This window comes from Rattus norvegicus, chromosome 4 (genome assembly GCF_021556685.1).
Source record: "Rattus norvegicus strain SHRSP/BbbUtx chromosome 4, alternate assembly SHRSP_T2T, whole genome shotgun sequence".
In the NCBI taxonomy this organism is placed as follows: domain Eukaryota; kingdom Metazoa; phylum Chordata; class Mammalia; order Rodentia; family Muridae; genus Rattus; species Rattus norvegicus.
Window position 1 is genome coordinate 19,908,045 of NC_141537.1, and position 26,550 is coordinate 19,934,594.

Here is a 26,550-nt window from a genome sequence, read left to right on the forward strand (position 1 = left end):
TAGCCTTATCTTTCTACAATTGTGTAGTCAGAAACTGTAGTAAAACTGTTGCTATTCAGAGAATGGGCACCAGGTGGCAATGTAGGAAAATGAAAGGAAAGGGTACAGAGTCCAACTTCAAAATCTTGGTTATAACTAACTTTTGTACAGAATACTGTAGAAAACAATTTTAAGTTTTACTTTAATTGTCCTATTATTTCACAGGAAATTTTAAACTAAAGTTCATGTCAAAGATTTACTTTAGGACCCCGAAAACCTAGCCAATAAATGTAGACACAGGTACTCAAGGTGGACTTTTAATTGAAGGGTTTCAGCCTCCCAGTTTTCTCATGGTAGAGATTGGTAATAAAATTAATATTACATCAGCAGCACGGTGACAGCTATGAATTACCTACCAATATTTTCAATAACACAAGTGGAATTTGTATTAAAATAGATACATTATAGGCATGCGTGGCATATGTTTAGAGGAGTTGAGCTGTGGAATTAGTGAGTCACTGGAATGGAAAGCGGACTTAGACAAAGCCAATACCTTCTCTACCTAGTCTGGCAAAAGTCTGACTGGTAGTTTTGCCCAGAAACACCGAGGTTGTTTCTTATACTGCCCTCCTCAGGAACAGGAGAGCTGTGTTTGCTGTGCTTTGAAAAGCTACCTCTATTTGAACTACCGGAAACTCCCTGGCGGCTTGGAGATGGAGATGACTTTTGCTTCTGAGTCTTCTTTCTCTATGTTGATAACTTAGATTTTGTTTCTGCTATTAAAATGCTGGGAGTTGAACCCAGGACTCAGACAAGTCCTCTGACACTGACCAAGGAGCTACAACCTCATCCCTGTCAGCTACTTTAAAATGTGAACCTATAGAATTATTGACTTATCATTTTATCTAATTATTTTTATAAGGTAATATATAAATTAATAGGATTTGTAATCCCTACTGATGTTTCACGGGGAATTGTTTTTATTTATTTTCTTAGTGTTTAGCCATAGTACAACTTATAAGTCTCCATACCATGACATAACAATCTGATTTTTCAATAGGAAATTTCTCCCTTAATTAAATATTATTTCATGATCATAATCCATTCTGTCTAACAAATTGTATTTTAGCTGCATTCTTATAATATCTTTTACTCATAATTATCTAATGAATTTATGTTTATAAACTAGTAATAAAATGCTTATTTCGCATGAATTGAGAATTATGTGTACCAGGCTGGACACACATCACCATCAGCAGACTGGGGTGAGCTCTCGGGGCTTTCATTGGACAGTTATGGAAACTCAGCTTATATGAGCTGGAGGGTACTCAAAGACACCATATTACCTACTCCCAAGTCACCTCAGGTCACAGCATCTAACATCTCTTCGGTGTCTAAATTCTTATATTTTAGCAGAAAACCAGGAAACAACTACAGTGTCACAGTACCTTTTCTCCATATCTGTCTTCCTATTAAAGGCTAGAACTATGGTTTTTCAATCAGATTAAAACTGCATGCACCTAGTAGTTAAGACTCTTTGTTTGGAGAGAGAAAGAGAAAGAGAGAAAGAGAAAGACCGGTGTGGAGTTGCATGCATGGGGAGGTGGGATGATGTGGGGGGGGAGCATGATTACAATATTCTGTATTGCAATAAAAATTTTATACAAGAAAAACTCTTTTAACCCGAATCCATTTTTATTGCAAGCATAAATATTTATTAATTCCATGTTGCAATTCTTCAAGATGTTATGCAGATATCCTTCTGTTCTTGTCTAATTTTAACATGGGCCCTCATTATTGCCCGTTACTGTGGGTCACAGTGTTGAGGAGAGATGCTTCTTGTCACCTGGCACTTGACTGGCCAGGGCCTGCAACTGACAACACAGTCCTAATGGTGTCTGCTATCTTGATGTATTCCTGGCCCACTGTGTAGAACAGAAATATACTAATAAATAATTTCTACTACTGTTAAATATAGCAAAAGAAGGTTCTGCCCAGGTCCTGACTGGTAAGCGTGGCAGGCCCCCTTGGATCTACCATCTTTTGTGAACTTTAACTATGTTCTTTCAAAACAAGGGCTGAACCCGATTACTTAGAAAGCCCCTCAGATTCTTACTGTCACAGGAAAATATTGTATACAAAAGGGATTAATAAATGCTGTATGTATCGAATAAAAGGTACCAGAATTGTGTTGTTATAGTTATAATGTGTATACAAAAATGACAATTCCAAAATGGGTCTTTGTATATAAGTATGTGGTCACACCTCAAAAGTGTTAGTAAATACTTCCTTTTAAAACAAGTATTCTGTTAGCTTAAGTTATGACTTATGACACTCAGTCTGTTCACCCTGTTTGAAATGTTTGTTCTGTTGCTACATATGTGCTAAGTATAATTTATACTACATTGTATGTATATTTCAATAAAAATATTATGTAGGTTACTGTGCAGTAATTATTTTGTTATAACTCATTACATTAAAATGATTCAAAATTCTAAATTTCAGTAATTTTACTTTTATACATTTTTATTATATTTCCACACCATGTATTTTAATCATATGTATTCCCTCCCCAACTCCTCCTAGGTACAGTTTATTTTTCTACCTATTAAAGCTCATGTTTTCATTAAAAAAAACAAACTTTGTGTAACGTCAGGGATATGGTTAGACACTAGATTGTAGATGGCCTGCATCCCTAAAGAAAACCGACTGGGTGCTCATCAATTTCCCGGAGCAACTTAGCCAGGACATGTGGCTCACCACCTCTGTCCTGGAATTTAAAATACCGTGGGCTCGCACAGTCTTTGAGTGTGCCATCACAACTTCAAATTCACACGCTGATGGCTATGAGGAAGACTTTCAGTTCTGTAATTATCTCCATTTACAAGACTTTGAAGCAGTTGAAACACGCTATTTTTCTCATTCTGAAGTCATCTGAGTTTGGCTTCCTAATTCATTTCCACTGGATGTTTCTATTTCTCTCCCATCTTTACGTTGGCCATGGTGAATCGAGATTCCATAGCATTTGCCTAACTGGACGTATAGACAACGCTCTTTTGTATATCACAATTCCGAGGATAAAATCTCATGATTGTTCTATTTTAAAATAGTTAAGAGGAAACAACAACAACAACAATAGCAACAACAACAACATTATCATCATCATCAACAACAACATTATCATCATCATCAACAACAACAAAGCAGACAACAAAAAGAGAAAGGAAAGATTCCATGCCTGAGTCCTTAACTTCAAGTTGTGCTATATCCATCCAAAAGGTCAACAATGAGTGTTGGTCCGTTAACAATTGGCTGAAATGGGACTTTATAAATTTAATAGCCACAAAAATAAGTCTATGGGTTCTACTAATAAATACATGTAGTGCCCATTTTTATTTTAAATTCATTTGAATTTTTATTTCACTAAATAATTAAGAACAAATACTAATTTAAGCAAGTGAATAATTTATCGGCCTGTTGCTCAGGCCAGCCAAAGTCCTATTTCTTTATACTCAAAGTTAAGGGAACAACTATCATTCGAAAGAGCTTAACCAACAAGTCCTGAAATACGTGGAGTGTTTTTCTAGCAGCCAAGGCTTCCAAATCAATCAATAACAGTCCTATTTTTAATAACATCTCAGTTCAGAATAAAATCACCTCATCTTCAGTATCAAATCGCTCGCTACAAAACAGCACATGTAACTAAGTCTCTACCCACCCAAAGCTCAGTGTGCCACATAATTAATGGAAAATCTTTTTCCTGCTTGTCAACACCTTCTTATAAACTTACAAAGTAATTACGTTATCCTTCCCATCTAGAATTAGATAACCTTCATTACTTTGTCTTATTAGACTATGCCAAATATATCCCTTTCTTCAGTATTTTCTTCATAGTGTGCACATTCTGTATTATGCTTTTTTAAAAATGTCACTTTTAAAATACCTCTCTATACCTTAAAATACAAGGTGAGGGGGAAGGACTTGTTGGCTTTGGTGACTTTAATTCTATATCCACCCTATATTGAAAATATCCCTTCTTCTAATTTGGAGGTGAAATATCCTCTAGTTTATTACCCTGAAAATATCTACATTTTCAGAAATGTAATGTTTAAGGCGTAGACCTGAAAAAGCATATCAATATCAAATGTTCCCATTCATTGCCTATTTGCAGTCGGTACAGGAGTGTCAAAGGATGATAAACACAACAGGAATAATAGCTACAATAATGATTAAATTATATAAAACACTTTGTATGTGGCATTTCTTTCTGTACTCCTAATAAGGAATTAAATCTGATTCCTTTAATTAAAAAGGAAACTGCTCTGTATACGCCTTCCAGTTCCAAAGGTTTTACTTGATCTCCCTACAATTCCAGCAGTCTTTTTTTTTTGGACATTCTTTTCTTTTATTGAATATTTTTTATTTGCATTTTGAATGCTATTCCCTTTCCTGGTTTCCCCTCCAGAAACCCGCTATACCCCCCTGCTTCTGTGAGGGTGAGTGATTAAACACTTAGTCTCCAGCATTTCATGCTGTTGGTAGAATCCTTGAGGAGTGGGGCTTTGCCAGAGGAACTGGGTTACTGGTGACTGGCCCAGCCTCCGGTCTTTCTACTTCTGAGTCTGCAGGGATAGGATGAGAAGCCACCATTCCTGTTGTCAAAAACTGAGAAGCAGCTTCACTTGTCATGTCTCCTCCCGTGGTGGACTATGCACATCCTTAAACAGTGAGTGTGGATATGTCCTTCCACCCCATGTTGTTTCTTGTTGGGTATGTGGTCGCAGAGATAAGAAAAGTAGCTTCATGTAGCAACCCCAATGATGACTGAGTAAATATAACCAGCTGTTAAGAGTCCCAACTGATCTTAAGATCTTACCAAGATCTTAAAATCAAAGACAGTGCTTGCCATGAGTTCCAGCAATGGTGTGGAAGCCACAGATCAGTGCTAAATGCAATCCCTGAATAAGTGTGGGTGTCCTGACATCCTCTTTCCCAGTGGCTTGGCATCTTCTTCATGTACATACAATCATCAATGACACAATCAATCATAACCATTGTGGGGAATATTTGCATGACTTGCTAGATGTGAGTCTGAGACAGAGCTTAAGATTTTGCATGCCTAACCACTGCATAACTGAGCTGCCAGGTCAGGCTCTCACTGCTGGACCACAGGCCCCCGTTAAGATGCAGGGATGTAGGAAACAATCTGCCTGTTCACTGACATAAGTGATCTGTGGGGCATCATATGCTTTTGTTGAAATCTAGACGGATGGGCATTTTATCAGACGTGAAATGGAAATACCAGCTGAGATTTCCTTGCTCACAAACCTCTCTTGCAGGCCACGTGTCCTTTATGAAATTGAGCTGTGAGCTGAATATCATAAAGCTCAACGATGCTTTCCACTTAGAAGGAGGTGATGTTACTTTTAACTTGTATAAAAAAATAACAAATTAGTCTGTGCCAAATAGAATCTAAAAACAACAAGAATAGAAGACTGTGACCTTGCCTGGAACATATAAAAAATATTTCAACAGGAAAACTAGAAAGTAAAATTGCCCAGACAGCACAACTCATGCCCTGGCCCTGAGATGTCAAATGGTCAAGTCTTGGACTTGGAATCTGAAGGGCCTGAAGTTGTACCCTATTTGTAAGTTTACAAATTAGCTTCCTGCAGATTCATAGATAACAGGAAAAAAATAATTCAAGTCCTCTGGGTCAGAGATGAAGCCCAGTTTATTACTCATAGCAGGAGCAGTAGCCAGAGTCACTGTGCATAGGACAGTCAAACACCACTTAGCCTAGGTTGACAGCAGGAAGACCCGGGGTCACTACACATGCAGAGGCAGTGAGATTTGCTTCAGGCCAGAAACTACAGGAAGACAAAACTCTGCCTAGTCATTAGAGCTGCCAGTAGCCCGCCAATCCTCTCCATCAGAAAGCATCTTAATAACTTTTCCATGCAAACTTCTAGCAAATAGGAAATTCTAGTTTCACTAACCTGAAATAACTACATTTTTAGAAATGTAATGTTTAAGGTTTAGACCTGAAAAAGCATATCAATATCAAATATTCCAATTGCCTATATGTGATTGGTACAGGAGTGTCAAAGGATGATAATTAAGACAGGAATAATAGATACAATAATGATTAAATTATATAAGACACTTTGTATGTGGCATTTCCTTCTGTGTTTCTGATGCTATAAGAAATTAAATCTGATTCGTTCAATGAAAAGGAAACTGTCCTGTATACGCCTTGTAGTTCCAAAGTTCGTATCTGATCTCCCTACAATTCCAGCAGTACTTTTAAGAAAATGAATTGAGGGGAGGAAACAGAAGGCCACACACTCAGTTGTGAGCCTTACTGCATGCTAACACTTCTCTGATGTCCCCAGGATCCCAATATCCTATTGTTGTTCTTTTAGTAATCATCAACAAGTACTGGCTTCTTGATTCACCAGCTATGGAAAATAAAGATGTAGAGAAATTTTAATCTAGGAACATGGCTGCTCTGGCAAGGGATCTCATTCAGAACCATAAATCTGTGTGATCTGCATATGACATACACCTTCAATCCCTCTGGCTAGAATACAGACACATTCTTAATACACACTTTTAAGAGGTAAAAAATTAGTTTGTAGAAGGAAGCATCACATTAGAAGTGATGTCTAATTGAGGAGCAGACAAAGTGATGGACCAGTGAAAGATCTGACAGAGTGAGTAAGAGATAAGATATACCAAACTCTCATGAGAACAGAACAGCAAAGAGAAGCCATGGAAGTGCAATGCCAGGAGACAGAAGCTCAGTCAGCTGGGAGACACTGAAGTGAGTGTTTAGTGGAGTTGACTTCATTCCTGATTTGGAGCAGATCAGTGAAAGCCAGCAGAGGCAGTTGAAGTCAGAAAATGAGAAGGAACCAGAAGATTAGAAGATTGCCCAAGTTAGTTTGAGGTCAAGCAGAACTTCAGTCAGAAACTGAGATGCCAAATTCAGTCAGTCATCCTGGAGAGGAGTTTGAACCAGAACAGCTGAGTTAAACCAGCTACAGAGTTCAGAAAGAACTGGAAAGAATGAGCTTATTCAGCAGTGAGCGCCCAAGACAACAATAACATCGGGTGAATAAAAATTACTTTGACAAAAGACCATTGTGGCCCTCAGAATATCATATTTGTCCACTGTCGTGAATTATTTCGAAGGGCAAGCACAGACTCATCACATGTAGACGCCTCTATGCTGGGAAGCCAGGTTTGTTTTGGAAAGCAAACACAAAGGAAAGTTTACTAGCAGGCCTTTCCTTCTCAGTAAGACTTGCTGCTCATCACTCCCAATGCTGCACAAGCCCTACTAAACTGTCGTTTAGGAACTACATCCTAGGCATGCGGGTAGCATTAATGTTTTTTTCAAAGAAAGAAACCTCTCTAACAACATTTTATATTTTGATTATTCAAAATATATGCATTTTATTATTTTTATTTTTGTATGTGGATACCCACTGAGGCCAGAAAGGATGTCAGGTATCTGCAAATTTAGTTGCGGAAGGTTCTGAGCTCTTGCGGGTACTGGAAGCCGAACTCCAGTCCTTTACAAGGGAGGCGAGAGCTCTTAACCTCTGAGCCACCTCTTCAGCACCAGGATTATGCTTCATGTTTTGTTTTGGTTTTTTGAATAGTAAAACAATCAAAGAATTTTATAAACACCATGAATCACAAATGCTTCTTGGAAGGAAACTGATTCAAATGTCCCTACCATAACATTAACATTTGCGTCAGGAAGTATGTGGCTGGCTGTATTGAAGCTGGGAAGATCTCTGGTTGCTAACTTTGAACATGTCACCCGCAATCAACACACATTTTCCTTTCATCCTCTCATGGTTATACAGCATTTGACTTTAAGCATCAAACTCCCTCACATTCATAAACAACTTCCGCTCCCTGTGTCAACACTGGAAATTCTGCCTGTAAATCAGAGCATGCTGTGATTGAATTGCTGTACCTATCGTCTTCCACTACTTGTATCAAAGCTCATAACTAGATTAGTGGGGAAAACAGCTGCATTGTGCTGCTTTTCTACTTTGCCTAACAGCAGGCTTCCTTTTTGCAACAAAGAATGGCCTTTAGACTGCAGAAAACAATTAACAATGAGGTGGCCTTATGCCTTATACCTAACACATGACTCAGGCATAAAACCTACCATAAGCAAATATAGAAAAGAGACTTAGGCATGAACCTAAAACTGAGAGGCAGCAGGAGTTTTCTGGCAAGTGGTTCTCGGCAAACATGGGAAAGCAGTAATAGAGCTTTTACGTTAAGGTCTCTGTGAATGAGAGTATTCTTAGGAATATGTATTTTTGGCAACATTGGTAGGGGGGGGTGACTATGCAGATCCCTACAGAGCCTCTGCCATGGCCCTGTTATCATGCATTGATGCAGTGACACAATCTGTAGGTTATATTGTTGAGTTTCTTATAATTTTTGGAGAGAGAAAAATAACTCAGGCACATATGCGCACACACAGAGACACATACACATGAACAGACACATGCCACACACATATGCATACATAAGACATTTATTCACACCATGCAGACATAGTCATATATACCACACACAAACATCATACACACACACAAACATCATACACACACACACATACACTAAACAGATATATCACACATATACATATAAGCACACACACACATCCCATATGTACACACACTCTACACAGTCATATACACAGAGACTCACACACAGATACATATTGCACAAATATACACAGACACACACAAATACAGAGATTGAAACAAAGACACATACAGACAGAGACACATGCAGACAGAAACACATACACACGACACACACCACATAACACAATATGAAACTTTCTTCCCTGAGAATCTCCCTACCTTTAAACTGTTAAATCTCTATTTGATAAGAGATCAACTCCTAAAAACAACAGTATAGCTTTAGCAAAATTATGTAGAAGAATGAACTCCAGTTTCATCTATTTCAGAGTTTGTATATAAAATCCAGTAGCTAATAAAATAATTTCTGTTACTTGTGGACTTGTATGGCTGACAATAGCATATAACCATAAGTAAGAATGTAAAATAGGACAGGATCTAAAGACAAAAAGGAAGGGAAGGAAGTAGTTAATAAAACGATACATTGCCCCAGGTAGAAACACACAACTTAGATGTGTATTTGTCTGTAAATAAAATGAAAATCCAATTGAAATACCTTTTTATCAAGGCCCACTATAGCAAATTTCCCTATATAATTCCTCTACAAATACACAGAAAGCATCCACAGAAAGCATCTTTCTGATAAATAAATAAATTTATACTTTTACAAAGAATTTCTTGGGAATGAAGAGATGGCTGTGTTCTTAATTTGACTGCCTTGCTTGCCCAAGGGCTAGTTGGATTAATGGGTTTTAATAAAAGGAGAAAAGAGATGTGCAGATGGGTGGGTGAGGCCATTGGGGGTAGGTCATGGAGGAGATGGGGCAAGAATATGAAAACGTTTTGTATGTAACAGAATTAATAAAATATTATTTTAAAAGTGTGGTGATGCATTAGTAATTTCATCACTGTGGAGGCACACATATACCCAGTGATAATAACCAACTAGCCTAGCTTACTTGGCAAGTTCTAGACCAGTAAAAGACTGTGTTCATAAAAGGAAAACAAAACCCAAAAAGGTAGACAGCACCCAAGAAAAGACAATAGCTGGCCCCCGAACTCTACATACATTTGCACACAAGTTCACACGCACCTACACAGATAATTTCTTTGCTTTGAGTCTATGTGGTCCATAACTAAACCTAGCATAATAGAAAATACATCTAGTCGAACTTCAAAAGTCCCCATAGTCTATAGCAGTCTCAAAAATGTTAAAAGTCCAAAGCTCAGAGTCTCTTCTGAGATCCATCTAACCGCCTGACTATACAGGAAACCAGCTGAACAAACTTCAAATCTCTCATCTCCATCTCTGACGTAAAGGCAGCCCTCAGATCTCCATCTCCTTTTTCATCTTTATGGACTGCAATAAACTTCTTTCTCCTGGGCTGTTTTCACTCTCTGTTAGCAGTTTTCCTCAGGAGATAGACTATGCTCTGGCATCTCAAACATTTTGGGGTCCTCAAGGAAGCTTCAATGTTACAACTTCTTGTATCACTATCTAGGATCCACACATGATCTTCTGGGTCCCTCCAAAGAGCTGGCATCACTTCTCTAGCTCTGCCTACTGTAGCTCAGTTTGATCCACTCCACTGCTGCTGCTGTTCTTGGTGATCATCGGCATCTCCAATACACAGGGTCTTCTGTTGTAACTGGGCTTAACTAATAGCCTCTCCTAGGCTCTCTTCATGGTGCCAAGTCCCAATTCCTTTGCAAGACCCCTTCAGTCCTGGGCCATCAACTGCAATTGAAGCTGCACCTTCATCAATGGCCTTCCATGGTGTCTCACAGTGCCAAGCTCCAGGTGCTTTTCATGACCCCTTCATGTCTTCAAAACCAGTACCACTTGGGTGACTCTTACACATTACCAAGTACAGCTGCAGCATCAGGTACAACCTTGGCTATCTCTGGAACACAGTTTCATTGTATTCTCAGAAAAGAATTCCCAGAAGATTTCACCTGTGGTGCTAGTCTCTTCTTAATCACCACTAATTTTTTTAGATTCAGCTAACCAGCATCAATTGTCCCAGTAGACCTTTTGATTCTGGATTCTAAAACCAGAGCTACATGGCTGAAGTTGCTTTGTTCTTCTGCCTGCTGGGGCTAGAACATGCCCCTCCCCTTTATTCTATTGCCAGATTATAGCTTTCTAACTCCCTCAGTGCCTAAGTTTAACTGTCCTGGAACTTGCTCTGTAGATTGACCTTGAACTCAGGGATGTGCATGGCTCTGTCTCCTGGGATTAAAGGCGTGTACCGCCATGACTGAATTTAAGCATTTCTTCACCTAGAACTTGCTCTGTCCCAAACTGACAAGCTTGGCTTTGTCTCCTGGGATTAAAGGTGTATAACACCATGCCTGCACATAAGTTTAGCTGGGTGGAATCTTATCCTCCACATTACTACTCCCTTAATTCAATTTAATATCCTTGAACACAGGATACAGCTCCATTTCACTTCCCAGTATGCCTTTAATACTCAAAACATTTATTTTATATTTTTCCTTTTTAAGCTTGCAATGCTTATTCAAAAACATTCTTCATGAGATTTAACCAGAGAACAAAGACTATGATGGGAGTTTCTGAGACTTCCTTTATCAATGCAATTAATCTGAGTCTCTTCACCTTAGCCTCAGGCAGACTCTTCAAACAAAGGCAAAATGTAGCTACATTCTTCACCAAAATACTACAAAACCTGTCTCTAGGCCACATACTGAAGTTCTTCTCCACAGAAATCTCTTGGACCAGGTCTGCATGGGTCAAATAAGCCACAGCAACAGTCTTCCATATTCCTACATTCTATGCCTTTCCAAATCCAAAACCCCAAATCTACATTCTTCCAAGCAAAAACATGGTCAGGCCTATTACAGCAACACCAGAGTTCCTGGTATCAACTTCTTCTTAGGTAGGATTTACTGCTGTGAACAGACACCATGACCAAGGCAACTCTATAAAGATAACATTTAATAGGTTCTGGTTTACAGGTTCAGAGATTCAGTCCATTATCATCATCAAGGCTCAAACATGGATGGTGACATCCAGATAGGCATTGTGCAGGAGGAGCTAAGAGGTCTACATCTTCATCTGAAGGCTGCTGACAGAATACAGACTTCCAGGCAGCTAGGATGAGGGTCTTAAAGCCCACGCCCGCAGTGACAAGCCCACACCTTCCAATACTGCCACTCCCTGGGCCAAGATATACAAACCATGACTTTTATTACTTCCTGACCGTATGTGTTTACTGTTCTTACTATAAATAAGATTTTCTACTTCTCATACGCTTTGGCTCATGTACTCTAGACATACGAGTGGAATAGCCACATGAGGATGAACAAATAGTTTCTGTGTATCAGTAAAGTTTTCATGAGCCTGGATCACAGGACAAGGAACTATCTTACATTTGTGCTTTTCAGTATTAAATCTTTTAAGAAGTCGTTTCAAATGTTTTCTTTCAAAAAAAAAAAGTTAAAGCCAGGTATGATACATCTGTTCATGTATTATGGTACAGTCCTTGATAGATTTGGGTAGGTAAATCATTATGAGACACGTCTCAAAAACAACAATAGAAGTTCACATCTAAGGTCAGGATTTTTTCAGGAAAACAATGATTAAAATTTTTATTAGGTATTGTGAATCTCAGTGTTGACTCCAACTGTTTTCCTCCAGTAGGAAAAGAATTGTTAATTGGTGGCTGAATGTTGAATGTATAATACCTATTCAAAGGTGATATCATTGGAAATTTCTTTTAGAATTTAGCAATAGCATTGTTCCCTTTCTTACTTGGGCAGATAATATTGGTGGCCATACTGAGTTCTATACCTGCCAACATAACCTGTATTTGCCCAAGACTACACTCCAACCTCTGCAGTGAACACATCAAGAAGTGAAAGGTAGGGAACTGATGTCACGTGGGTTAGCCATTCCACATATGAGCACATCCCCACTTTGAAAATCTTTGTAGACTACCACTTGTGAGCCCTATACTACTTCCTGAGGGGCAGAAGAATGATCTCAGCTCTCAGAGAGTGGTGTTACTGAAGAATTTACTAGTTCCCTTCTTTAATTTCTGGATTTCACTAACAAATATTTCTAGAGTAACTTTCCAAATCAACTGTTTGAACTTAAATCCTTGTCTCAGTGATTCTTTCTAGGGATACTGATCTTATTTGATACTAGTTTGGGTAAATAGATGCTCAGGATGAGATTCCTGAAGAGACTAATTTTCTAGACTCGTGGCAATAAAGAGAAACAGTCCTTGGTGAAGGGGTGTACAGTTCATAACTGGAGCCAAGAACTCCATTTGGCATCATTACACTACAGATTCAGCTATAGTAATCTGAGCATTATGTAAATAGAACAGGCATACTAGACCACTGAGAAACAAGAGGACAATAATAATTATACAGATAAGTGCTGCGAGGTCTTTAAATTCCATTTAAGTAAATGGTATCCGTGCTCCAGTCAAATGTAGACCAAGAAAGCTGGAAAAGTTTCATGGACCAATTCTCCTTTTTTATTGTGGTCAACGTGTCCTAGAAGAATGGGATTTATATTGAGAATCTGAAGTATAAAGATATTAAGCAGCCATGACATTTATGCAAATGTCAGGATGATATACAAGAAGGTGGGTATGTGGTGCCCTTGAAGACGCTGTGCCCTTGCTTGCCCATATCTGTTTGTATAGATATAAAGTTTCCTTCTATTATAGTGCAGTGGCGTCTCCATTCTTAGAGACAATAAAAGATGACATTTGCTCTCTTTATTATCTCATCCCATCTCCTCTCATGGCTCTAGGCAACAAAACCGCCAAATTTCAATAGACACCACCTGCAATAGTACAGTCTGTGCCAGGAAAACAAGGAAAAAAGATTATTCAACAAAGAATGAGCAGGTCTGCTGAATACGAAGCATCAGGAGTACACACAGGAAATGGATTTTGAGAGGCCTTGAGGCTAAATGCACTTCACTGTAATTGTATATAGAGGGACAAATATCTCCTAGAATAAGGAAATACATGTCTTTCTGTATAAGAAGAGGCCTCTTGAGTGGTTGGCCCCGGAAGGAGAAATACTGTTAGACTTCTCTTAGGCAGAGTTGAAAAGAAGCTGAGGCTAAGCTAAGACAAAACGAATGAATTGCGTGGAACTGTGTGACATCCATGTTTCCTAGAGACGGTAAAGCCCCAGTTGACTTACTAGACAGTAGGGGTGGAGGTGGAACGGGGAGATGATTCAGCCTCTGGAACCCACCTGTCTCTGGCAATGACAATGATTATTAAATAGCCCTGTGGATGTAGCCAAAAACTAGGAGAGAGAGAGAAGGTCTGTACTTAGAATGAAGAGTGCAGGTCCTTTATACCTGTTTTGATATAGCTACGGCACATAGAAATGGCCAGCTCACTAGCACCAACTCAGTCCAGGGTCCCTGATACAATAATACCTCTCAGGGAAAAGAGCACCAACTCACTGTAAACAAAAAATCATTATATGTTGCCTTCTTTAGGAAAGGAGTAAAATTTGTTTTTCTTATTACTGACATAAATCCAGTCCAAGATATTTCGACATAGTACCTCAGTAACCGTTAACCTTCAGAGTTCACATACTGCTTGCCTTATCATGAGAATCTATTTAAACACTCAAATGAAGCTAACTAGTTGTAACAAAAAATAAAAAAGCCCAATAACAGACACATGTCCAAGAAATGTCCAGGGCCTAACTTATGCTATCTCCCTAGACATCGACTTAAATAAACTATTTACCTCTAACTAGGCAGCTAAGGCTCCTGGATGAAGATGACCATCTGTCTGGGGATTCTGTTCTATGGGTGTGTCAGGATTAGATCAGATCATGAAAAGCAATCCTTAGATTTTCAAGCATTCTTCAGGGCCCATTGACCTTTTCTAGTCACTTGAAATCTGCCATGGTATAATGGCATGAGGAAAATCGGCGAAGCCTACAAAGCAAGCCTTCACATTCACTTACTGGTCCAGCATTCCGAAAATAAAATGTATTGGTGTGGGAACCAAAGGTGAGGAAGCATATCTCCTGTCTCTATAACTCAAAGAGAGTCACTCAGGAACCATTTACTTCCTATCTCTATGGAGTATGGAGGTATATTCTATACTTTATGTGCATGTGGTGGAAGTGAGATATTTACAGTGGCCATTAAGAGTTTTGCTAAACCTAAATCTGTATTTGCTCTCTGGATATTTTGAGACTTAATTCCAAAGTACCAAGATTTTAAATAGATTGCCATTAAATTCTCTGCAATATAATAGAGGCAGAGAAGGCTATGCACTGAATTATTTGATTCATTCAATGCTTTCATCTATTGTAACATCTATGAATAGACAATCACGGATCTCTATTTGAATGGGCATTGGATTTAAAGACCTCTGGTTAAAATATTTAGGGCATTGTATCAACCAAGCTATGGATGCTGATGTAGGGTAGGCAGGAATATAGAAAAATTGGGAGGAGTCTCAGAGGAACAAAAAAATGAATAGAGTACAAAACACTATTGACTTTGACACTTCTTGGGGGCATCACATGAAGATCCTTGTCCACACAGATCTTGAAAGAAACCAGCAATATTAAGCACACAGGAATCATTCCAATAGGAAAGATGAAAAACCCTGCTCTTCAATTCAGAAACCTGAGAATTGGAGCTGATTAATAGCCCCATCTACATTATCAATTGAGCCAGGTCATATCAAGTTTGCACAACCAGGACCAGAGTTGGTTATTAGTCCAAATGACCTCTATTCTATCTGTGAGACTTACCAGGCCAAGCCCTTAAGCCCTTAAGCTAGTACAGGTCCCTCTCTCTAGAGTTCATTTTCTTGGAAGACATGACACGTACCCTGAGTTGAGTATAAATGTAATTAATTATCCTTCCTTGGGCACCTGGGACTGATAGAGAAAATGTGATACATTTACACAAAGGAGTACTACTCAGCTATCAAAAACAATGACTACATGAAATTCTTAGGCAAATGGAAAGAACTAGAAAATATCATCCTGAGTGAGGTAACCAAGTCACAAAAGAGCACACATGGTATGCACTTACAGATAAGTGGATATTACTCCAAAAGGAAGACCAAAATGTAGACACTTCATTCCTTTTAGAAGGGAGAACAAAATACTCAATAGAAGGAAATACAGGGACAAAGAGTGGAGTATTGACTGAAGGAAAGGGCATTCAGAGACTCCCCACATGGGGAATCCATCCCATATGCAGCCACCAAACCCAGTCACTATTGCTGATGTCAAGAAGTACTTGCTGACATGACCCTGATATGGATGTCTCCTGAGAGGCTCTGTCAGACCCTTACTGATACAGAGGCAGATGCTTGCAGCTGAAAAGAAAATTATACGAATTCTAGGTTTAAAAATATAAAATTAAAAGAGTTAGCCCCAAAAGCCACAAACTCAGGGCTAAGCCCTGCCGCCAGGAATAGCAGGCCATAAAGATAAAGAAAAGGAATACAAAAACCAGCTCAGGCTATCGAGGACTGAGCCATGAACCATCCAAAGACATCCCCCCAGCTTACTCAGAGTCATACTTTAACCAGATGTCCTCCAGACCCTGATAAGCCCCTACTTGTGCTTTTCAGCCATTGTGTCCTACAGAGAGCACTCCAAGAAACCGGGCAGCCCAAGCCTAACCAGAGGTGTTTCAAATACAAATGCTCCATCAATTTTGACAAACTTTTAAAAATAATGAGGACCTGAAGACCCTACCCTTCTCCTGATTTAGTAGCTCTGTTCCAGGAACCAGGGGGCCATAAAACCTTCTGGCGTCCCCTTATCTCCTGGAGCCATAAAACAATCCTGTAACTTGTGGTGCATTCCCCTTTGACATCCCCCATCCCCTGGTGCTCACAGCCTCTGCCTTTAAATACTCTTTTTCCCAGCCTCTCGGGGCCGACACCTCTGTCTCCTGCGCGGGATACGTGTCGGCCCGGAGATCTCTGTAATAGGTCTCCGTAATAAACCTCGCCTTTGCTTATTACATCCAAAATGGTCTCTCTGTGTCTGGGGTCCGCGATTTCCCAAGACTTGAGTAAGGGTCTCTCTGCGTGGGATCTTTCATAATAATGGGGGCTCGTCCGGGATCTTCGCGACCACCCCAGACTCCGAAGACCCCTTGGAGGTGAGTTGGATGTTTGTCTGAGTGTTTCTGTGTGAGCGGCGCCGCAATTGTCAGTCTGTGTCTGTCTCTGTTTTGGTTCCGCCGTGTGTGTATATATGTGTGTCTTAGTACTGGTCAGTGTTAAGAGGGCAGATGGGTATTCCTGCCCTGTGTTAAGAGGGCAGATGGGTATTCCTGCCCTGTGTTAAGAGGGCAGATGGGTGTTCCTGCCTTGTGCTAAGAGGGTGGATGTGTATTCCTGCCCTGTTCTAGGAGAGTGGATGTGTATCCCCGCTCGGTGCAGCTGCCTTCGTGGTCCGTGAGGACCCCCTGGCTGCGGAAGGGGGGACGCCCCGGGCCCGCAAGGCTGCAGCCCCTGGAAGACGTTCCACGGGCGGAGAATAGTCGGGAGAGCCTGGCTGTGGACAGTCAGGAGGACCTGACTCTGGTTTTCTGGAACAAAGGAGATGGAATGCTCCTTTTACCTAGGCGGGAGTGGACGAGGAATCCCACTCCGTCAGAGGTCGAGTTCGGCTGCCTATTTAAATATAGGCTCGGACAAGTGTGCTTGGTCGTTAGGACAAGAGGACACTCTGGAATCCTGTTGGGAGGTGGAATCAGATGGTCCATCTCATCCCAAAAGCAGCTAAGGTTAAGCTGCAGTTTGGGCCAGGTACTGAAGGTACCAGGCATCTGTGAAAATTGGTTATAGGATGCTTTGTCTTGGTCTCGTTTGTCTGGCTTGTTTTCTGTGGTATTGTCGAGTGTCTTTTTGGCTTTTGTTTCGTTTTTGAATTTTGGACTGACGACTGTGTTTGAATTTGGACTGACGACTGTGTTTGAAATCTTGGACTGACGACTGTGTTTGAAATCATGAAACTGTTTGCTTTGTTCATCATAGAGTTTTACTTGATCCTCTTGGTGCTTAAGTTAAGAGTTAAAAATAATTTGCTTGAGAAAAATTGTTTTCTGCCAGGGAGTTTTGTCTTTCTCTCTTGAGCCTCCTCCCCAAGGAGAGAGGCCCCTCCCTTTACTCCCCTTGATCAGCCTAGCTGCTGTTAACAGTTGTGTAAACAGACATTAACAAAAACCTTGAGGACAAAACCTCTCGTAAATAAAAAAGTTCCCCAGATTAGGCCTCCGGTATGAAACAAGTATAGTGAGTAAGAAACTTAATTTTATGGACCCCGCTCTAGTGGCGGTGTATTGGTTGATAGCCAACGTTAATTTTTTAAAACATAGTGTTTTATCTGTGCTTGTGCTCCCAACACACAGTAGGGGGGAGCGAAATTAGCTGTGGAGCTGCTGCAGCGAGCATGGGGACTTCTCAAGTCTCACCCAATTTTTCTGGCTCTTCAGGAGCTGTTTAAAAGTAAAAGGCTTAAGGTAAAAAGAAACACTATAGAAAGATTTCTTAGTGAATTACTACACCTTGGTTCGCGATCTCTGGGAATCTCACGGTGGACAGCTAAGATAAGCTAAAAAAAGATTTAAATTTTGCTTGAGAGCAAGGATTCTTAAAGGTGGAGTTTCAGCCGGTATGGCACTTAGTGCGTAGCTGCCTAAAAAATCAGAAATGCTGTCAACAGGCTATAAAAAAGGGACAAGCTGTGTTAAAAATGCTACATAAAGAATAATCTAAAAAGGCTGAGAGTGAGGTGGGAGAGGACTCTAGAAAAAACAAGAACAAGAAAAAAAAATTTTTCTGCTTTTAGTGACCAGACCTTCAACTCTTGCTCACAGAAAGAGGGTGCTCATTAGGAGAAGTTCTTTAAGGAGCCTGCCTTATCTGCTGGCCCTATTCCAAGAGAGGAGTCAGTCTCCGGCATTAAATTACTTTTCTCACTGGTCATCATTAGCATGGAGAATGCCTTTGATCCTATCCCCACAGCAGCCAGTTCCTGCCCCTGTGGTAGAAATGTCCCAGGTTGGGGGACAGAGAAGCCCCTAAAATAGTTTCAAAGAATCTACAACAAACTGTAAAGAACTTTGTTTTGTTTTGCCAGTTTGAATTTAGAATTCAGGCTTTGGCTGTGGCCGAGGTCAGGATTAATGTTTTCGTTTCCATGGGCCCTTAGCCCACTGAGACAGTTTGGTAAAGGACTACTACTACAGTCCTGATATTCAGAGACATGGAGAGAGCTATAGTTTTTTTATTAAAGGTTGGTACTATAGTATTAACAATCTCTTTATTAGATATAAGAGACAAGAAGCCCCAGGTGAACTGGTTACAATTCTTTTGTCAGCTGCTTAGTATCTAACACCCAGGTTCTACCGTCTCTCCATCCTTTTGTTATTAGTTCTTACTAGAAGCCTAGTGTCCTTCAGAGGCTGGGTTTATTGAGAGACAGAGCCACTGAGCTGGCACTAAAAGAAGGTACTCCTTAAGGGAAAATCTAAGTCCAGAGAGACAGCCGGTAACAGATAGGCTGCCCCTCTGCTCACTTTTCTGTTTCACAGACACAAGGTCTTTTTGTCCCAAGAAAGCCTCCTGGCTTAGCTGTGTGACTAAATGCTATTTGCCCTCTTCAGTGGACCTCTATTCTCAAGATTCCCTTGTTTTCTCACCATCCCATTTGAGATGCTTGTTAGTAACTGTTACAGGTCTTCTTTACCACCGAGGAAAGACAGAATCCTACTAGAGGCCAGAAAAAGTGTTCCAGAGATGGATGGAAGGCCCTCACTTCTGCCTGCTCTCTTCAAACGCCTAAAGGTAGGGAGTGCTCCAGGTCTGCCACCAGGCTCCAAGGATGGGTCTCTGAGGGGCTAGGAAATGCCCCACCAATCTGGCTAAGACAAAGAAAGGATATAAAGAGAATGTTACAGAAATTTAAAGGGTTAAGTTAAGTTGCTGAGAGTTAGTACAAGTTACAGAAAAAGAGGTAAAAAAAACAGGAAGCTAGGGAAGAAAAGAGACAAAAAGAAAAAGTTAGAGAGCTAAAGAGAGATAAAAGACGAGAGAGGAACATATACTGGCCACAGTAGTTAGGGAACCTAGGAAGATAGTACCTGACAACAGAAGAGAATTCCTGGCTAAAGATCAGTGTGCCTAATACAAAGAAAAAGGACACTGGGTCAGAGACTGCCCAAGAAAGAACAAGAGGGGACACTGGAGAGCCTCTTGGTGCTGGCTATGCACAGAGATAGAAGGGAAGCCCGCCCAGTTGTTTTGTGGATACAGGGACCCAATGCTCTGTGCTCCTATGCCCCCCAGTGGGCCAATATCCAAAGACCTTGAGTGCAAGGAGCTACTGACAACGAACAATACTTATGGACTGCCCGAAGAACAGTGGACCTTGGTGTGGGCCGGGTAACCCACCCACTAATTCATGGTCATCCCTGACTGCCCCTATCCCTTGCTCATGAGAAAATTGCTCTCCAAATTGGCTTGCGTGGGCTGAAATGGCTGGATGAGGCCATGTGTATACATATCTATAGACTGTGTATGTAGAGCTTAAGACCTGTCTCAGTGCACCAGTAACTGATGCTGGGAGATGAATGGCTTAGTGCTTTTCTGCCTGGAACACACCGTTCCTGCCAGCTGGGCACTGACAATTATCACCCGATCCAGGACTTAAACTGTGATAGAGTGGCTGATGTTTTGCCTTTGAATAGAATGTCCCAAAGGATGGGACCACTGGTCAGCTGCCATAGACTAGATTCTCCACTGGTTGGGGACAATCTGGTCACCTTGCTGCCCAATCCGGACCTGGAGCCACCACAGCACGAGTGTCAAACACTGACAGAAGCACATGGGTGGAGGAAAGACCTGTGCGACTGGCTGATTGACCCCTGCTGAAAGCCGAGGACCTTGTCCACAGACGGGAACAGTTCTCTTCATGAATAAAGGTCAGAGATAAGTGGGTGCTGCCATGGTGGACAACACAATGTCATCTGGGATGGCTGAACCTCTACCCCCCCAGCACATCAGCGCCACAGATATCTTTTCCATCTCTTAGATGCCCTGATGAAGCCAACAACTGTGAGTACTATTCATTGCTCAGGATATCAGGAGGGAAGTGATTCAGTGACATGGGACAATAACAAAACAGATAAAGTGGCTTGGGAAATGGCTATGCAGGAGCCTATCCTGGTTACAGGCCTACAAGAAACAGCCACTGAGAACTGGGATTAGACTAAGGGATGGCCTCACTTAGAATGTACAACAGAAGAAAAGGCCCAAGTTGTTTAAAAGATAAAAAGACAATGACACACTTGGGGAGAAAGCTGTACCCCCCAAAGAACAGACAAAAGACTCACTTTGCCAAATAAAAAAAATAGACTCATTTAAGAGATAAGAAGTTTGTCCAAATAGTTAAAATATATATAATAGACTTTAAGATTTTAGCCAAGAGAGACAGTAAAAAAAAATATAAGATACGTCAGTAAATAAATGCTTAACAAACAAACAGGACAAAGAGACCTAGAGAGTTTAACGAAAAGTCGAAGTGAACTTCACTGAGATAAAACCAGAAAAATATGATCACAAGTATCTCCTAGTGCTTGTAGATACTTTTTCAGGAATAGATAGAAGCTTTCCTCACCAAATGAGAGACGGCCTCTACAATCATCAAGAAGATACTGGAAGAAATCTTCCCCAGGTCTGGAATGCCCAAGGTAATCTGGTCTGACAGCGGCCCTACTTTCGTTGCCAAGGTAAGCCAGGGTGTGGCCAAATATTTAGAGGTCGATTGGAAATTACATTGTATTTACAGACCTCAAAGTTCAGGACAGGCAGAGTAAATAAATAGAACTCTAAAAGAGACCCTAAACAAATTGACCATGGAGACTGGCACAGACTGGGTGACACTCCTTCCCTCTTGCTCTCTTCAGAACAAGAAATACCCCTTCCAGATTCAGCCTTATCCCCTTTGAGATCTTATATGGGGCCTCAGCTCCCCTGACTGTATTAGATGATGTTACTGAACCAACATGTCATAGTAATAATGATTTGTGTGCCAGGCTAAAAGACCTACAGGTGATACAGAAAGAAATCTGCTCACAGCTGACAGCAGCCTATGCCCTGGAGACCCCTGAGACATCCCATCAGTCGGAGACTGCAGCTACACTGAGCCCAGACACTCGAGCCTCGCTGGAAAGGACCATACCTGGTGCTGCTGACCACCCTGACAGCCGTCAGTTCTCAGCCCTCACCAGCCGTGTACTAGCTGTTAGGGCTGAGAGCTGGGACCTAGAGGGAAATTTAGTCACGTTTGTCCTGGGTTCCATCGAGATAGGTGTGGGGATAGGCTTGATTTCTATTACAAATGATGTAACATTACATATGTTAGTACTCCTAACACTTCTTGGGACTGTGCCTCAGGGATCACAACCTATATAAATTTAGAAGTTCTGAAAGACAGTCATGACCTTGGTGTATAGGTTTAGATAGTGTCCAGATAGAATCCTGATGCCAAAGACTTTTTAGCTGACCTCCAAGAATACCTAACCTCCCTCTCAGAGGTAGTCCTTCAAAATAAGAAAAGATTAGACCTGATATTCCTTAAAGAAGGAGCCTGTGTGCTACACTGAAAGAATGTTGCTTATTCAGGAGTAATTAAAGACTCCATAAATAAACTTAAAAAAAGGTTAGACAAAGACAGACCAAAAAAAACACATAAGAGATGGTTCGAGAGCTAGTTTAGTAGATCTCCCTAGATGACTACCCTACTCTCTGCTACAGCTGGGCCATTATTAATAATTTTCTTGGTTTTAGTTTTTGGCTCCTGCGTGACAAACAGGTTAATTGCTTTTGTTAAAAATCGAGTGGGTGCTGTGCGGTTGATGGTTGTGAGACAACAGTACCAGTCAGTTAGGACAACTGGTGAGACCAAATACGAGACTTGATATCAAAATTCTAAGATTAGAATTATCTAGTAGGAGAAGACGGGAATGAAAAGAAAATTATACGAATTCTAGGTTTAAAAATATAAAATTAAAAGAGTTAGCCCCAAAAGCCACAAACTCAGGGCTAAGCCCTGCCGCCAGGAATAGCAGGCCATAAAGATAAAGAAAAGGAATACAAAAACCAGCTCAGGCTATCGAGGACTGAGCCATAAACCATCCAAAGACATCCCCCCAGCTTACTCAGAGTCATACTTTAACCAGATGTCCTCCAGACCCTGATAAGCCCCTACTTGTGCTTTTCAGCCATTGTGTCCTACAGAGAGCACTCCAAGAAACCGGGCAGCCCAAGCCTAACCAGAGGTGTTTCAAATACAAATGCTCCATCAATTTTGACAAACTTTTAAAAATAATGAGGACCTGAAGACCCTACCCTTCTCCTGATTTAGTAGCTCTGTTCCAGGAACCAGGGGGCCATAAAACCTTCTGGCGTCCCCTTATCTCCTGGAGCCATAAAACAATCCTGTAACTTGTGGTGCATTCCCCTTTGACATCCCCCATCCCCTGGTGCTCACAGCCTCTGCCTTTAAATACTCTTTTTCCCAGCCTCTCGGGGCCGACACCTCTGTCTCCTGCGCGGGATACGTGTCAGCCCGGAGATCTCTGTAATAGGTCTCCGTAATAAACCTCGCCTTTGCTTATTACATCCAAAATGGTCTCTCTGTGTCTGGGGTCCGCGATTTCCCAAGACTTGAGTAAGGGTCTCTCTGCGTGGGATCTTTCACAGCTAACCATTAGATTAGCATGGGGATTCCAAAGGAGGAGTTAGAGAAAAGACTGAAGTAGCTGATGGGGTTTGCAATCATAAGAACAACAATATCAACCAACCAGAGCCTCCAGAGCTCCCAGGGACTAAACCACCAACCAGAGTACACATATGGTGACACTCAGCTACATATGTAGCAGAGGATGGCATTGTCTAGCATCAATAGGAGGAGAGGCCCTTGGCCCTGTGAAGGCTCGATTCCCCAGTGTAGGGGAATGCCAGAGTGTTGAGGTGGGAGTGGGAGCATCCTCATAGAAGCTGGGAGAAGGGACATGGGAGAGGGTGGAACCAGGAAAGGGGATAAATTTGAAATGTAAATCCATAAAATATCCAATAAAAAAAAGATGAGACATGGCACATCTCATTCCAGTAGCAGCAGTCCTTCCTAGCTATAGGAAAGTCCAAGATGATTCCAAGCTCATTTGCCTGCCTTTTTATTTTCTTCTGTTAGGAAGAACTCAATGCAACCAGGTCAGCTTTCCAGGCCACTAATGAGTATAACCAGCTATAAGCAATTAACAGTTCCATCATTCTGCTAGATGCTACTTCCTAAGATGTCCCAAAGGTGCTTGTGTGTGAAAGGACTCACAGTACCCATGAAGGTTCTTCCTAGGGAAGGAGAGGAACGCTTTTCATTCAGGATTCATTATTTCAACGATAGTAAATGCTAAGGACCTCAGAAAGGACAATACCATCAAGTTCAGTAAGGCAGCTTATAACACCCTTCCAGTGCCCCAGCCCACCTAAGGAAAGAACAACCCAGTATATAAGGATGTAGAAAGACAGGCAGGTCGGATTCCGGAAGGAGCAGCCATCCATACTCACTGAAGCTACATTCACGAAATCATCATCGGAAAGGGTTTCTAACATCTCAGAGACAGATGTCCGGATGAGTTTCAGAGTCAATCCGCTCACACTTCCACTCCTAGAACACACAAATGGGTCATGTGTTACTCACCTGTCATCTATCAAACACAATCACAAAGAATGAAGATGATCTCATTAGCTTCGAGATTGTACCACTGAATATAAAAATATACATCTGCCTTTAAAAAGTGATCAGTCATATACTCACAAGAAACAGACTGAGCAGGTTGCATTTACATATTTATGCATTTATGTAATACACTCACACACCTCCACAATTAAAGAAATAGATGCCACCCATTTGAGAAAGCAAGTACTGGAGAAAGGCAGAAGAAAGAGGAAGACAGAGATGATGTAATCATATTTTAATTTAAAAGAATTATAAATAAACAAAAGCCATAGACTAGGATTACACATTTGCACAGCTGTGATGAGGTTTGTGGACAACTGCTCTACTCCACAGATAAAAGAACTGTTCTCCAGCATTTCTTCATCTCTCTTGTCTCTACCCCTCTCCTAATGTAGGGGTCATCTCTAGGCAATTAACTCCCACTTCTACATTACAGGTGCATGGTTTCTCATATGGCTTTAATTTGAAACAATATAACAAATTATTAAAACAATATCTATACATTTAGAACCTGTTGTCATATATTGTGTGCCTTGAAAAGTCCCAGAAATAAAAGTTAACATATTTATCTATTGTGAACCAAACCCCTTATAGTCAATAGAATTGTTCCTGGCTAAGTACCTACTAAGTCACCTTTCCTTTTCTGTTCTTATTTTCTTCTCTCTTCTTCTTTTAATAACTCTGTATTTTAATGTGCTTCAAATTTCAAAATATAATGGAAATATATATATATATATATTTAAAACTTTGGCTTTTAGAATAGTATCATGATTTTCCAGTTTGATACAGCATTATTTCCATTTGCAATAAAATCTTTTTTCTGGTTTTGTTATTGTCTATGTGCACATATGCATGAATGTGCGTGTGGGGGGGATATGTATGTGTAGGTCAGAGGTCAATGCCAGTTATCTTCCTTTACGGCCCTCCACCATATTTTTGAAGACTGGGGTCTCACAGTGATCCTGGTACAAGCTGAGCCCTGAGACTGTCTAATCAGCAATTCTCTTCTCGCCTACTACGCACAGTTGGCACTGCAGGGACAACCACTGCTCCTCGTTATTTACTGTCTTCCATGTAAAACCCAGAGATATGAACTCAGATATGCCTCTTGTGCAACGAGCACTTTCCTGACTGAGCCAAGTGTACAACCCTTGGGAATGTCTACATTTGGCTTTTTTGTCTGGATAAACAATCATTATATTGACTTTTTTTGTTATTCCAATCTACCATACACTGCCAATTCCCCACAAGCTACTATTACCTACAAATGCCTCATGCACTACTCACACGTCCACCAGAATGAGCATGTCTTTGGGGGATGCAGCTCCCTGGATGTACCTGAAACGGAACCACAGAAACATTTCCTTTTCCTCTGTGTCTAATATTATTTTCTGTATTCGTATTCATAGATCTCTGAAATAAGATATGACCAAATCAAAGACACATTCTACTACACCATAGTAAACAAAGCTCTTTTAAATATATTCTGAAATGTTAGCTTGGAAAAGGTACTTAAGATCACATTAGAGACATCAACATTATGGCTTTTGAAAGCACAGTTTCCAGGAATTTATGGAAAAAAGATAAAGATAAAATTTAATGTAAGCAATGAAAAAATTAATTTCCAAAAGGACATTTTTTGGAAGAAGGAACAATCCTAAATTCCAATTATTGACATTTTAATTGTAGTAGACGACAAACTATGATACTTTTAAAGACAAAAAAAAATTAGAGGGATAACTAGTCAATAAACCTTAAGATAAAGCAACTTAAAGGGAAATATAACAGGTGAGTTAAATAACTGAAATCAGGTAATGGATAATATTATTACCAGGAATTCAAAGCAGAAACTCTCAAAGCTTTATGGTGTCCAGGAATCACCCAGAGAAAGTGCAAATAGTAATTCCAAAATCCAATCACATCTCTGACTCTCTGCATTTGAAATATACACTAGGGGAGATTTAGGTAGTAAGTTAAGCGCTTGTAGAGAGATAAATTTGAAAACGGCAGAGTAATTTTAAAAAAAGAAAAAAAGAAAGAAAAGAAACAAAAAACAAAACAAAACAAAAAAACCCCATCAACAACAAAAACCACA

The 26,550-nt window shown here is 40.5% G+C and overlaps 1 protein-coding gene across 6 annotated transcripts in view; it reads right to left on the reverse strand.

Moving 5' to 3' along the window:
* The window catches only part of Cacna2d1 (calcium voltage-gated channel auxiliary subunit alpha2delta 1), a 430,807-nt gene that overhangs the window by 80,231 nt on the left and 324,026 nt on the right, over positions 1-26,550 (reverse strand). For all 6 annotated transcript variants that reach the window (XM_087656129.1, XM_087656128.1, XM_087656127.1 and 3 more), the window contains 2 exon segments: positions 25,743-25,793; positions 24,284-24,383 (listed from right to left, as the gene is read on the reverse strand). In XM_087656129.1, coding sequence (XP_087512255.1) covers positions 24,284-24,383; positions 25,743-25,793 — 151 coding nt within the window.